At 34.8% G+C, this 16483-nt stretch overlaps 1 protein-coding gene across 1 annotated transcript in view; it reads right to left on the bottom strand.

Annotated features, from left to right (window-relative positions):
• Positions 1 to 16483, bottom strand: part of PTH2R (parathyroid hormone 2 receptor) — a 121526-nt gene that overhangs the window by 91939 nt on the left and 13104 nt on the right. The window contains exon 2 of the mRNA XM_043996247.1: positions 1167 to 1269. Coding sequence (XP_043852182.1) covers positions 1167 to 1269 — 103 coding nt within the window. The remainder of the gene's footprint in view (positions 1 to 1166; positions 1270 to 16483) is intronic.

Genomic DNA, 16483 nt, shown 5'->3' with positions numbered 1-16483 from the left:
TAACTGTTTCAGTTTCCTCATCTGTTGTTGTTTGTTCTTCATTCTTGAAGAGGATCATGATATCTGTGATATCATGACTTGCAGTGAATTGGATTTAAGTGAGGGAGGGCTATGCAAGGTTACCAACCTCACTTTCTTCTCCATAGCCATCTGGGTTCAGTGGCAATATATCTATATCTATATCTGTATCTATATCTGTATCTATATCTATATCTATATCTACATCTATATCTATATCTACATCTATATCTATATCTACATCTACAGATATAGATATCTCAGGACAACTGGAGATGGCTCCAGATGTTTAAGACAATTTGAGTTAAGTGATTTGCCCAGGGTCATAAAGTGTCTGAGGTGAAATTTGAACTCAGGTCCTCCTAACTTCAGGGACAGTGCTTTATCCTCTATGCTACCTAGCTGCCTCTGTCATGTGTATAACCAGCTGGAGAAGGAAATAGCAAACCACTCCAGTATCTTTGCCAAGAAAGGGGTCATGTAGAATTAGACTCAATTGAAAAATGACAAAATAATGACACAGAAGTGAAAACAAAGCTTTAGAGAGATTAAGATCACAAGATTGCTCAAGATCACATATCAATTAAGAAGAAGAGGTGGGGCTTCCCCAGTTCACATAGTATCTATAACATAGAGATGCTTATCACTCAATACCTTTTCACACACCCTGCCTCCCAAAAGCATATGTAGGTATTTAGGAATTTTAAAAGTTTCCTTATTTAAAAATATAAATTCCCCCAACCCTTCATAAATCAGGTTTAATCATACCTAAAATATTTATCAGATAATTTTGTGGCCTCTTGGTAGGCCTGCAAATTACCAGTTTTTCTTATTATCACTGAACCTAAAGTAGAAATCTAAACTGTATATATTATTTACTAATGAGAACCTAGTTTTAAGGTTTTCATCTACCACTTTTTTTTTTGGGTGAGGCAATTGGGGTTAAGTGACTTGCCCAGGGTCACACAGCTTGTAAGTGTCAAGTGTCTAAGGCCAGATTTGAACTCAGGTCCTCCTGAGTCCAAGGCCAGTGTTCTATCTACTGTGCCACCTAGCTGCCCCTCATCTACCACTTTAAGGAGACTGAAGGGAAGCCTGCAACTTGTGTGTATTCTAAGATAACACAGAAGAATTTTGAATCTCCTTACCTCCATCCTGTTGCTGAGTGGTGATGTTCAGTTCACATTGCCCCTTAGCCTTCAGGAGGAGGACAATCTGGTCCTCCATTGTAATTGTGTCATCAGAATCTATCTGCAAAAGGTAAATGAATGAAAAAAAATAAACATCACATTTCCTCAGAGGGATAACATTGTTTTTGTCTCAACCTCCAAAAAAAAGGGGAATAGAGTTATTAGTATATTTTATTTTAGGTAGATGCCCAATGCATTCATTATCTGATATAAAGTCAAAATACGCAATAGTCTGTAAGGATTTTATGCTATTTTGATTTTTAGCATCAAGTGGGGAAAAGTTCACACCACAGTACATAAACAACGATAATATAATTTAAACCCTTAGGAAGAAAACTGAAAATGTTTTTTATTTCTGAAGAATAAACATGAAATTTATTGATTATGACAAAATGTCCTATCAGGGATGTGTTTGATTTCATTCATTCATTCATTGGCTAAGCACATCTTTGTAAAAGCATTGTCCTAGGAGTTATGGGTAATTCAAAGAAACAAGCTAACAATTTAATTCAATATTAAACTACAAAGCTCCAGACAAATAACTTCTTGTCATGTTCATACTTCTATCGTATACTAGTGGCTCTCAAAACATTATTATTATAATAATAATTTATTAGTCCTTCTGACTAGAGCAGTGATAATAGGGCATGGTGCATGTGTGTTTAAGGGGGATTGGGGTTTCTACTTTTCTTTCAGAGTACAGGAACAGGAACTCTGTTGGAAGGGAAAAGAGTTTAGAGGAGGACCAGGAGTGATCATCACCTTTTGTAATGGGTTGATTCTGTCAGTTTGCACATATCCTGAGGGTCTTTCCCTCCCAGTTTGATTTTTTTTTTTAAGTAGGCAAACTAGTCCATCTTTTGCCTCATTTCTTACCTAGTTTTAAATCATTGAATAAGTGTTGCATTAGATAAACTGAGCGAGGTTTTCCCTACTTTTGGTGGTAGAAGCAACAATGCACTTTGACACTAAGTAAAAGTAAAACTATACCATTCAAATTGTTCATCTCTTTTGTCTATCAAAGAAAATGACTTTCGAACTATAGAGAAGGGGAGAAAAAAAGATTTAAGATGATTTTTGAAATTGAAGATATGTAAAGACATATAAAGGATTGTCAAACATTTATAAGACCAAGAGCCATTCCCCAGTAACAGTGGCAAAAAATAGGCACAGTTTTCAAAGGAAGAAATGCAGTTTATTCTAAAAACATAAAAAATGTTCCATAATAAAAGAAATACAATAAAAGAAAAAATTTGAGGTATCGCCTTATATCCATTAAATTAACTGGCCCCAACCCACATTCACACTTCTGTTGGAAGTAACCCGGGGGTGGCTAGGTGGTGCAGTGGATAAAGCACCGGCCCTGGATTCAGGAGTACCTGAGTTCAAATCTGGCCTCAGACACTTGACACTTATTAGCTGTGTGACCCTGGGCAAGTCACTTAACCCCCATTGCCCTGTGCAAAAAAAAAAAAAAAAAAGGAAGTAACGCAGAACCTCACTGTATGCTGATCTTTTGGCCTTTATCCCTTTCTCCCCTTCCCAATAGTCATTGCTTGGATGCCATCTGCCTTGCCATTCCTCACCAAGATATGGAGGACCATGCCATATACCTTGATCCTTTTCTGGCTAGAACTAAGTAACAATGGGCCCCTTCATTTTTCATGAAGTCATACTTCCTTTATGCGTTGTTTTTCCTAATTGGATTGTGAATTACTTGAGAACAAGGAATCGCTCTCTTTTCTATTTGTACCATTACTGCTTAGGAAATTTGTTGGTATACAGTAAATACTTGATAAGCACTTTTCTATTCTTTTCCATTAGAAAAGATAAAAATTGTCAGTGTTGAAGTTGCTATGGAATACAGGCACACTAATATGTGCATAGCATAGTGCCTGGCACATAGTGGGCACTTCATAAATACTTGTTGATTTAACATGATTCTGTTTCTTAGTCTAACCAATTTTTTTTTTTTGCAGGGCAATGGGGGTTAAGTGACTTGCCCAGGGTCATACAGCTAGCAAGTTTCAAGTGTTTTGAGGCCGAATTTGAACTCAGGTACTCCTGAATCCAGGGCCAGTGCTTTATCCACTGTGCCACCTAGCCACACCCCCCACCCCTGCCAGTCTAACCATTCTTGATATCAGTTTGATAGTAAGTGAGAAAAGTTACTAAATTGTTAATATACTTTGATCCATCTATCCTAACACTGGCATGTACACCCAAAAGGTCAGTGCCAGAAAGAAAAGACCCAAGTATATTACAATATTCCTAGCACCACTTTTTGTTGTGGAAAAAAAAACAACCAAACAACAAATTCTTACACAAAGTAGGTGACCATCAACTAGGAAATGACTATGTTTTAGGGCAGTTTGGTGGCATTGTGGATAGAGCTTTGGTCTTGGAATCAGGAAGACTCATCTTCATGAGTTCAAATCTGGCCTCAGACACTAGCTGTGTGACCCTGGGCAACTCACTTAACACTCGTTGCTTCAGTCTCTTCATCTGTAAAATGAGCTAGAGAAGGAAATGGCAAACCACTCCAGCATCTTTGCTAAGAAAACTCCAAAATGAGGCCATGAAGGGATAGACATGACTGAAATGATTCAACAGCAACAAATACATTGTAGTATATGAAAGTAGTGGATTTTTTTTTGTTGTTGTTGTGAAAAGTGACAGATATGAGGAATTCAGAGAACCAAACAATCAATTTATTATTCAGAACTCATTATGTACCAATACTGTGATAGGTCCTGCGAATAGAAAGACAAAAATGAAATAGTCGCCTCCATCCTGGAACATGGATTCTATGAGGGAGACAACATGTCTATGCATAGATGAGTATATGCAAAATAAATCTAAAAAAACCTTTTTGGAGAGAGGGCAACTGAAATTGTTATCAGGAAAGGCTTCACATGGAAGGCGATGTTTTAGTAGTTTTGAAGGAAATAGGAGGAAGAGAGGTGGAAGTATATCCTAAACATGAGACAACCCTTGAAAAGCATGGGTGCAGTGTGCTCTGTGTGAGGCAGCACAAAAAGAGCCAATCTGGCCTAGCCATAAAGTGTAGGTAAGAGACTAAAGAAAAAAAAATTGGAAAAGTAGGTGGTGACCTTGTTTAAAAAGAGAGACTTCTACGGATCGATGTAGAGTGAAGAAAGAAGAACCAGAATTATATACAAAATTGCTATGATAAAACATATGAAGACAAGACCAAAAGATGACAGAACTTGTTATTGATCCAGCGATCAATATTGGTTTCAAATTACTGATGCTAAAACATACATCTGTCCATCGATTAGAGAGGTAAAGAGTTATAAGTATGGAATGTTGCATGCTCCGTCAGTAATGGTTTTGGCAATCTTATGAAGGAGAGTGTCATATTGAGAGGGATTTTGAGAAAGTAGAGTTGTATACAAAGTGCAATAATAAAGAAAAGTCAATTCATTTGGTTAATTATTGAAATTATAGATAAAGAATAAAATGTGATGAATAAACCTGAAATTAGAGGCATCAGTAGAAAAAGAAAAATTACAAAACACTTTAAGTTTCAGAAAAAGGAAACTGTACTTTGCTGAATGTTAAACTCATATAATTTTAGATCTGGAAGGACCTGGGAGTTCAGCTAATCCCAACCTTTGCATTTTATAGATGATGAAACCATTTTACTAGGATGAAAGTTCTTTACATGGTTTATGGGAGACTGATTGACTCAGTGAATAGGCAAGCACTTACCTATTCAGATTTTATAAATTCGAATGGTAGCTCCAGACTCTTCTTTTAACATTTCATAAAAGGGTTTCATTTTTAAAAAAAGACCAAAAAGTGAACTCAATCATGCATTCTATGTGTGTTCAAATAGCAAACAGGTCTAACTTTCAAATAAGGACAGCACAAACTCAACCTATACTGTTGCATAGTGATGGAGAAGTGGCAGACTAATCATATTAAAGAATTCTCCAAACTCCACATGTCAGGGGGAAAGAAGGAAATGAGACATTACTGGCAACATTTCAAGGGATTATGGCAAGGAAATTGTTTCTTCCTACTCATTTTCCAGAAATAGTTACCAAATAAAAATCCTGCCTTTTCTATTTGCCTTTAATGAACAATGACTCCTTTTTTAACAGGCATTTTGGAAAATATTGGGTTACCTTTGGGTCTATTAAATCTCAAGAATAATCAAAGACTATATAACAAAAACAATAATTATAAATTATTAGCAAAACATTTTACTAAAATTTATATTTGTGTACCTCATACAAAGAATGTATAATCTGTATTACTAAAAAGTTATGGAAATTCTTAAACTAATACACTGACTTAGGAACAAAAAGGGTGTGGAAAAAAATTTAAGGGCCTGTGTAGGGTCGAGGTTAGGAAGATGAAAGTAACTTAGTGATTCAATAAGTATTGAGCAAGATGCCAAAAAGTTGTTAATACTTATAATGATATTTATTGATTATCACAAAGCCTTTTGATAAATTCCATGCTCATGACTTATTTGTATACTACAAATATATAAAATAAACAACTTGTGATTTTGTTAGAATTTTTACATTCATGGACATTCATTCTTTATTTAAAACATGCTACCAACACAATAATGTTTAGAACAGCAGATAGTTTAAGTATATTATTGTTCCTCCTAGCCTTAAATTCATGATCACCTCTCCTAAACAGAACTGAATATAGCTTCCAAAATAAGAGAGAATCAAAATATCTTATGAATCACTTGATCGATTACATGGATAATATCAAGCCATATGTTTCCACAGAAAAATACATTAGTAGCTCCTTCAACACATGGAATCCTCCAATGAAATAAAAATAGAATCTCTACTTGATAAGTGCAAAAATTCTTAATGGCCAAAGAATACTAGAGACTGAAGGCACCAACTGTGAATCTTGAGGTTGTATTGAGCAAAAAGACAAGAGTAATAACTACAAATATCTTGATCTAATCTAGTGAACGACACAATAAGTATAAAGACATTAAAGAGAAGACTGTGGCTAAATACAGTTAGATAATTACAGACATCCTGAAATCAAAGGTAAATAACAACACATTTAGAGCAATTAAAAGCTACGCAATACCAGAACTTAACATACACTTTTGGAACTATAAATTGGACCTTAACAGAATTAGAAACTATCCTAGCAAATGCTTGTACAATATTCACCAAACCCAGTCAATGTAAGATAGCTATAAAAAGAATACCACTTTCTCACTAAAAAGCTAAAGAGGATTGATAGACATTCTAAGAATAGGTGATAAATAGAAGAAAAAATAACCCTGCAGAAATGTTTTTAGAAAAAGAAATCAGACATCATTTTACTGTGTGATAGCCAGAATTAGTAAGGGGTCCATACCATTGACTTCATCAATGTAACTGAAAATAGTTGACCTCTAGATGGAGGTGATGTACCTAATAAAATACCTAACAAGACATGACCCGAGGCCTAGATTTGTACATTAGAAACTCGCTATCTTTCATGGAGTTTTTTTTTCTTTTTTTTTGTCCTTCGTTCTGGAAGAGGATCATGGTGTCGGGAGGTGATGTCATGACTTGCAGTGAATTAGAATTAAGTGAGGGGAGGGCTGTGCAAAGTCACCAGCCTTACTCTCTCCTCTGGAGTAATCTGGGTCCAGTGGCAAGTTGTTTGAGGCACTTGGGCTTAAGTGATTTGCTTGGGGTCACACAGCTAGTAAGTGTCAAGTGTCTGAGACTGAATTTTAACTCAGGTCCTCCTGATTCCAGGGCCAGTACCCTATGCACTGCACCACCTAGCTGCCCCTATCGTTTATGGATTAACGTACAATTATGGATAATACATTGTTTAAACTATAAAAGCCAATTATTTTATTTACCTGTTTAATATTCCAAGAATGTTGAATATAAAACAGTAATAGTAGTATAGTGATTAATCCAAGAATCATTTCTAACTATACTTCAGAGAAAGAAAGAGGAATGAATAAGTAATAATAGTGATATTTCATAGGGTGTTTTAAATCAATCTAAATCAATTTCATGTGATATTTCCTAGGGTGTTTTAAAATTTGAAAAGAATATCACATTTATTATCTCAGGCAGCTGGAGCTGGTAGCACAGTGAATAGAGTGCTGGGCCTGGAGTCAGAAAAATTTGGCCTTAGATACCTACTAGGTATATAATCCTGGGTAAGTCACTTAATCTCCATTTGCCTCAGTTTCCTCAATTGAAAAATGGGGATAATAACAGCACCTACCTTTCAGGGCTGTTGTATCAAATAAGATGATATTTGTAAAGTGCACAACACAGTGATTCACACATAATAGGCACTTTGTAAATGCTTATTTTCCCCTCCCTTCATTTGAAACTTGCAACAAATATGTGAAGTAGTTAATGCAATATCCATTTTACTTATGAGGAAACTCATCTGTAATTGACCATTGGTCATGTAGATAGTATCAAGGGCAAGACTTGAACCTAGATCTCTCTTAATCTAAAGCCAGTCTTCTACCTACTGTGTCAGCATAGTTCCTCTGTTTCAGTCAATTTATCTATCTATCTATCTATCTATCTATCTATCTATCTATCTATCTATCTATCTATCTATCTATCTATCTATCTATCTATTTATTGCAGGGCAATGAGGGTTAAGTGACTTGCCCAGGATCACACAGCTAGTAAGTGTCAAGTGTCTGAGGCCAGATTTGGACTCAGGTACTCCTTAATCCAAGGCCAGTGTTTTATCCACTGCACCACCTAGCTGCCCCTAGAATTTATTTTTTAAAAAATTATTTTTCTTCAATTACATGTTAAAACAATTTTTAACATTTGTGGTTTTTTGAAGTTTTGAGTTTCAAATTCTATCCCTCCCTCCCCCCTTCCCTGAGACACTAGTCAATCTGATACAAGTTATACGTGTGAAAAAATAAATAAGTAAACAAACAAACAAACAAATAAACAAATAAATAAACCTAGTCCCTGCTTTCAAAGACAGGACTACATGCTAGCATTTGAAGTCATACCTGCACAAAGTTCACCTCTATAACATACCCAACTAGTGGTCAATCTGCCCATTTTCAGAGTATTATGGAGGTGAAATCTATTACTATCCAAAGCAGTCCATTCTTTATTTGGATATCTTTTACATTTCATTAACACAAAGTTTGGAATACACAGATTTATAAGAAGGATTTACTTCCTGTACTTTTGTCCTAGAATGCAGATACAGCTGTGAGACTTTGCAGTGTATATTTTAGGAAAAAAGAAGTATCCAAAAAACGAAAATTGTTCAGAGAGATATCTCCACGTTACCCCAAAGACAAAGGATACAAGCAATTTAGCTGGATGTAGGTCTAGCATTTTTGTGACCTTTCATGCCCCATTTTAATTAATCTCATGCAACCCTAGTAAAATAAAAATGAAAGCCCTTAAGTATCAATTGGATTTCTTATTGTAGACAAAATATGCTCCTTACTAAGAAATGACATCAAAAGAATGTCTTGCCTTCTTAAGAAGAGTTGTCCCATGAAAGTATTAATATCAGAAACTGAAAATATCAACTATCTTCTTCAAAACAAATATTACATATGTTACAAATACATGTGAGTGTATTCATCTCTTTACATCTATATGTCATATAGATCAGGGCTTCTTAAAATTTTTTCACTTGTAGCCCCTTTTCACCTGAGAAATTTTTACATGACCCTAGGTATATAGGTATATAAAATAGAAGGTATACATAAACTATTACTGTTGTCAAATTTTTTATAACCCCCACCTTTAGTTATGTGACCCTATATGGGGTCACAACCTACAGTTTAATAAGCTAGGATATAAATGAACTAGCTCAATAGTTGTCTTTGTAACTACATGTCATTATCTGATAAATACATACTCTTTACTTAATTTTCCCTGTGTGGATTATTGGTCATCCTTTTTTGAGTGACTATGAATCTTTTCTTTTTTTCCTTTTTTTTTTTTTTTTTTGTTGCGGGGCAATGGGGCTTAAGTGACTTGCCCAAGGTCACACAGCTAGTAAGTGTCAAGTGTCTGAGGCCGGATTTGAACTCAGGAACTCCTGAATCCAGGGCCGGTGCTTTATCTACTGCACCACCTAGCCGCCCCGTGACTATGAATCTTAAGGAAAAAGTGTTCTGTTTTCATTTCAATCAATCTTAGCTAGATGCAAATAAGGGTCACCTGTCCACTCTATGGGAAGAACAGGGGGATACCAGGCACTTATTAAGTGCCTTTTATGTACAAGGCACTGGGCTAAGTCAATTACAAATATCCCATTTGATCTATGGAATTGCTCTTCCATTTGGACTTCTAGAATAGGCATTATGACTGACAGTGGCAAGCACCTTTGGTGAGTATAGGTCTCCATGTTTATGTCTCGTTTGATAATGTGAGTGAGATTTTCCCCCCTCCTTAGATATGAGTGATTTAACTATGGTAATAATCAGTTTATAGACTACAAACTGTGATTGAACATGTTTATGTATTCTTTAAGTAGCTTAAGCAAATAATAATGAAGGAAGTAAGACAGGTACTAGTAGAGCAAATGCAAGTGCTATATGGCCATCTGGTATAGAAACTATCTAACTGACATTTATCTTTTTGGCTTGCAATCATCTGGTTTCTAAACTAGTGGAAACCAGGCCCCAGTGGATTCCACCTAGGTGGCCAGCTACCAAGGTGGCATCGTCTTAGGTGGAAGAATGAAATCCAATGACCTAGCCACTTGGATGATGAGAGGCTGATGGTTTCTTTCTCTTTACTTCATACTTATTGTACATATTCCACTTGGGATGTGTTTAAATTGTGGGAGGAGTTATTGTGTATAAATATCCATGGATCCTGGGGCTCCAGGTCTTTGGGTCCTAGACCTGAGACCAGCTTTATTGTGAGATCCCTTTCTCAATAAACCTATTTTCTTTGGCTTGGAGACTTTGTTTTTTCTTTGTTTAACCCTGCAACTTAGTAATTTTTGCAATAATGAGATTTATTCCATGTATCATTTGGATTCCATTCTCAGACACAATGGATCTGGTTAGGATTTGGGATAGGTCAGGTTCTCACTAAATCTTTCTGAATCATGATTCCATCCAGGAAAATATTGGGGTCATTTGAAAATCTCTGTCTTATTCCCCAAGAAGACCTTAAATTTCAAAGAATCAAATGGCTTGAAACTGAGTTGATAATAAATTGTAAGATAATTATTTAACATGGCAGAAAACATTAGTTAAAATTTTCATTAAGTATAATGATTGATCCAAAACAGATTTTATTTTACTCGAAATAAAATACAGAAATCTCAAAATTATCTTGAGTTCCTGTCTACCAATTTTTAGTATTTTCCCCTTGTCTCTTCATTTTCTCACTTTATATATAATTACTGTAGTATTATATCAAATACTAAGGGTATCCCTATTGTCTCTTTTCTAATGAAATCTTGAATGAATGAAACCAGATTAGTTTAGGAATTTTTAAGTTAAAAAAGAAAATTAAAATATAGGGAATTACCTAGAAGTTTTAGTCTTATGCAAACTAACCTTCATAATCATCTTCACACTGTAATATAGTAGTGACCCCATGGTCTCAAAGGCTATTCCAATTTAGCACAAATTCTGATAGCTGGAAATATTTTGAGTATATCTGACAACAGTACCTCTGTTGTGCAAGGCTCTGTTCTGTTTTGGAGGAGTTCATAATCAGGTTGGCCACAGGGCAAAGTTTAAAGAGGTGATAATAAGCATTTGCTATTGGGAAGCCCACCTTACGGAATTTACAGATCTTTGAAATGTTCAAATACATAAGCCCTGTTGAAAATTTTACTGATTAAGAATACTTTCAAAAGCTATACACATAAGAAAAAAAATATGAACCTTTAATGGAAGTGACAACTCTTTAACTTAGATGTCTTATATACTTGGAAATTGTTGACAAGAAAGAACAATTTCCTTCAAAATGGAAATTTAAGGACTAACTACATAAGGACCTATTAGGTGTGTAGAGAAAAAAGGGGGACTTTTAATATTAGCATTATTAGGAATTGGTGTCTGTTAAAGACTAGTAAAAGTATAAACTTGGATTTTCCTAAGGAAGCCAACAAAAAATTTTATAATGCTCATTGTGATGGCATTGAAAGTGCAGAAACTGAGCAGCTGTAATCCAAAATGATTGCTTACATTGTGCCATATAACAAATATGATAATGGTATAAGAAAATCTCCCAATTATATTTTTGATATTCTACCTAGAGTTAAGCATATGGTTTTAAGGGAATAGTAATGGTGGAAATATATACTTATGTAAAACCAGACATAAAACATGAAATTCTTTAATGGAAAAGTGATCTCTAGTTTGGATTGAAGCATATTTTTTCATCTTTGTGTTTCTTTATTTTTATTGTTTTTGTTTTTGTATGGAAATTGATTATGGAAATAAGTTGCATGACTTCACATGCATAATCGATGTTATATTGCTTGGTTCTTCATGGGTAGGGGAAGTGTGGGAGCAAGAGAAAGTGGAACTAATTTTTTTAAATAAATGTTAAAAAGAAATAAATTAAAAAGAAAATTTAAAAATTTCCCTTCTGTTAAAAAAGTGTGATCTCTTAGAAATGAAAACATGATAATACTGTATTTAAAGGAAATCAAGGAGATGGCCAAAAATATTTGGTTCCTTGGTAATCTATTTGTTGTAAGATTTAGTATTTTTAATTTCTGAATAAGACATTAGGGGAGAGGGAGACTAAAATAGAAATAATTGACAGCACTGTGGAATATAAGTGGGAAAGTACATTGTATAGGTTGTTTCCAGGTGTAATAATGATTAAATATCTGCAAGAAATTAAAGTTAAAAGAATGCTAATAAAGAGCTATCAGCATTTGTATAATAATTTTATTTTCAGAGGTATTAAGGCCTGACTTCTAAAATATTAGCACATTAATCTCCATAATATCCCCAGAAAAATGGTATAGAATGAGGTAAAGGGGAGAAAGTACTATATCATATTCAATGTGAGGGTGAATCCAGAATCCATGTCTTTTGACACACATCCTAGTTTCACTTCAAGAAAAAGTGATGCCTTGATAAAGGTCCAATTCTTTATTCTTTTAAATCCCAATCCCTTTTAAAATAGGATGCAGCAAATCTCCACAGATATTTATAAGAACACAACTACTTAATGATATGAGTAGAAGAGACAAAAAGTATTAACTCAGAGATTATCCAGTTCAAACTTCTCATTTTGCAGATTTTTAAAAAATGGGAAAAATAAAGATGACTTGAATTTCCCATAGCAAACTAGAGCAAATAGTAGGGATGATGCTGGAATTTCAGAGTAGTGTTCTCTCTGTCACTATACATGAGTTGTAAAGCCCACCGCACACTATTAGTGAAATTTTATGAGAGACAACTGTGGAAATGAGTAGTAATATAAATTACTTAGAAAAGTTAGTTCCTGATAGAGATTTTAGGAAAAGATTTATGGTTTAGCATAGCACTTTGGTAGAATGGCAGTCAACGTTCCCTAAAAATGGACTTTATTCAGTCCAGCTATCCTAATGCATGGTGACCTCCTTTATAAAATGGCAAAAGTTACAGGATGTTAGGCTTCAGTCAGCACCAGTGTGAGTCCTTTTTTACCAATTTTTAGTATTTTTCCCCTTGTCTCTTCATTTTCTCATTTTATATATAATTACTATAGTATTATATCAAATACTAAGGGTATCCCTATTGTCTCTTTTCTAATAAATAAATTTCCTAGGAATAGAATTCATCCCATGTGAATATTTGTAGTAAATTAAGAGGTTGATCAAATTCCTCCTTGATCTTGCCTAGAATTGTGACTGCTGCCACCTGAGGAAGAAAATAACTGTTTCTGATAATCTTAAAACCAGCTGCTTCAGTCCCTATTCCTCTGAGTATTTTCTCTCTCTCTCTCTCTCTCTCTCTCTCTCTCTCTCTCTCTCTCTCTCTCTCTCTCTCTCTCTCTCTCTCTCTCTCTCTCCCCTCTCTTCCTTCCCCTCTCCTTCTCCCTCTCCCTCTTTCTCCCTCTTCCCCTCTATCTCCTCTCTCTCACTCTCTCATAGCTCTCTTGCTCTTCCCCTCTGCCTCTCTCTATCTACTTCTTTTCTTCTCTCTCTCTCTCTCCCTCCTTCATTTTCTTACCAAATTTTGTGACTTTTCCCAGTTTCAAATTCTTAAGATGTATAGTGACATGTAAATTTTTAAAAATGCAAATTAAAGGAATTTCACATTGGAATTCAGGAACCAAAATTTTTAGTACATTTCAAAGTGTAACAAATAACAGGATAGTAAAATAACACTGCTCTGGGAGCATTTGCTTAGAAAATAAGGGCCATCACTAGACGGGAATGAGACAGAAATGTTCATTTTAGAGCATTTTATTAAACTACTACTGAGCTATAATTACCAAGCCATAATTACTAGAAAAATGTTCAGAATAAGCCAATATGTAGCAGAAGCTGTAGAAACAGCATGTGGAAGATAATTGGGCAGAGCACACCAATAACAATTTTGATCATTCACACTGTAGCATCATCATTTGGGAAAGAAAAGAGGCTATGTCACACATGTAGGTTTATTCAGCGAACCACCTAGCCCTTTAACCTTCTAACTTTGTTTCTTCCATTAGAGTCATCTATACTTCTTTTTTGGTGTTTGGTTCTTCTTTTTGGTAAATTTTTTTTAGTGAACATTTATTCTTCACATCATAGCTTGTGGTGTCTAAAGCTAAGAATACAAGGCTTATAAAATTTAATTAATGATCTGGTTTAGCTGTTCCTATTATATTTCAGGGGGCCCTGGGACCAGATCATTGTTATACAAATATTTCCATTGTGTAGAAGCTTTAGTTTTATTCTCAGCATGAAGAGATAACTTACTTATGACATTTGATCAGCATCTCATTAAAAGTCATACCATTCCCCCAATGAATTGTTAGGGTTTGGGGTTTGTGTGTATGTATGTGTGTGTGTGTGTGTGTGTGTGTGTGTGTGTGTGTGTATGGTGAGAACTTGTGAATCAGTTAGCATGACATGTAGCTGATCTTTTGAAGTAGTTCATGGAGATAACTACTAACCTACTGGAATCCTTCAATGAGAAATCAAATTCAGTGAAATGGACGACGTTGTCCAAGGTCCCCAGGAACCTTAATTATAATCAAAATGGGGATGAAAACATGGCCCATTTGGTTCCTCATCCAATGTTCATTGAAGAATTAAAGGCACTATACCAGAATCCCTCATTCATTCATTGTGAACAAAATTATATAATTGAAGATGTGTTTGTTCTGAGCTTTGCAGGTCAGTATGATAGCAGGAAGCTAATTCTTGCTTGCTATCTTGAGGAAAAAACAGAAGGATGGTTTATAAGACCTCATAAAACCATGCTTTTAGAATTCTTTAAATATATTGGAAGAAAGCTATCATATGAATACCATTTTTGGAGGTGGAGGTATGACTCACAGTATTCTCTAATTTGGATTTCAACAGACTCTAAGTTGGTTAGAAAAATGGCTTGAGAAAATACTAAAGGAATCTCTTTTGTGTACTTTATTGATTACTAAAGCAACAAAAATGTAAAGCCACTTTTAGAATAAGGAAAAGCAATTTTGTAGTGATGTTTTACCCTATAATCTATATTTGTAAAAAAAATGAATTAAAAATGTCACACAATTCCCACAAAATAGAAAAAATTAAATCAAAATTTAAATCACTCAGATGAAAATGATACTTATGAATATCAATAGAACCCACATGCATAACAGATTCCTACAGAGACATAAGTTAAGAAATGGCTAATTCATATTTATTCTTTTTTTTTTTTTTGGTGAGGCAGTTGGGGTTAAATGACTTTACTAGGGTCATACAGCTAGTAAGTGTTAAGTGTCTGAGGCCAGATTTGAACTCAGGTACTTCTGACTCCAGGGCCGGTGCTCTATCCACTGCACCACCTAGCTGCCCCCGCATTTATTCTTGATGTTTCAGTTCATTAAAAACTCTGACTCAAAATAAAGTAAGATTCTCCTGAAATGAATGCTTAACCCTTATGTGTACAAGGAGTTATCATGGTATGTCAGGAACATGCATGGAACATGTTTATGGGCAGATTACTAAAGGAATTCACAGGCAAACTAGAAAGGCTAGATTTCTATAGCAGCAAAGAATTGGAAGCAAATATGATTGTCATCACCACCACCATTTTTGTCATTCTCATTTTATGTTGTCTGAAGCACAGAAATATGTAGGTAGTATTTTTTATATGTTCATAAAGATATTCTGAACTCCTACAAATGTGTAGGACACACCTGAACAGGACTTCACAGCCATATCTAGTCCCACTCAGTAGTTATTTTTTCTATAATGATTCTTAAGGCAGGCATTTTCAATCTTAGTACTGTCTTTGATATATAGGTATTTATATGGCAATTCATTTTATGAGTTGTCACCCACTTTGTGAAATGGTATAACTGTTTACTCTACAGACAGGACAAATTGTAGGTAGAATGGCCTGAGCACATTTGTACACTCAGCAAGTCAAAGACAACTAATACCATGACTCAAATTTAGTTAACTTGATTCTTTTCTTTAAGTATGAATCAAGTCTACAAAGTTAAGATCCGAACTTTCTGCTTGACAACAAGAGTAATACCTAAATGGAGGACATAAAAGAAGTATAAAATGAATCTGAAGTCATATAAGAGAGAAAATTGAAGACAAAAGCATGAATCATTGTTCATAAAGTAAATGTTCTGGATGACTGCCTCTCATAATTTGTGTTATTTATAAATGTTGCTGAATATTAGAGCTGGAAGGGTCCCCAGCCTTTATGGAGATCAATCCTGTCTAATTCAATACACTTTTTATTAAGTGCCTATCACATTCCGGGTACTGTGCTAAGTGCCGAGGATACAATAGTCCTTGTCCTCAACAAGCTTACAATGTAAACTTTTCAAACCAAACTACTCAATGTGCAGACAATAAAAGTAAATCTTAGATCCAAATGAGCTATCTTATCCATGGCTACACAGCAAGTTATTGACATAGTCACAATTAGCCCAGAAGCCTTCTAAAGATATATCAATATAAAAGTGACACTTTCTACATTCAAATTCCCAAGTAAAACTTTGCCATTATCCATACTGAATTTTAAAATCCACGTGCAATGTAGTAGCCAGGCCCTGATAAGTATGACTAATGAATCCCCTGAAGTAGTTGCATTTATTTGAATTCTTACTATTCAAAATGATAAT

This window comes from Dromiciops gliroides, chromosome 3, assembly GCF_019393635.1.
Source record: "Dromiciops gliroides isolate mDroGli1 chromosome 3, mDroGli1.pri, whole genome shotgun sequence".
Lineage (NCBI taxonomy): Eukaryota > Metazoa > Chordata > Mammalia > Microbiotheria > Microbiotheriidae > Dromiciops > Dromiciops gliroides.
This window is presented reverse-complemented; position numbering and strand designations above follow the sequence as displayed.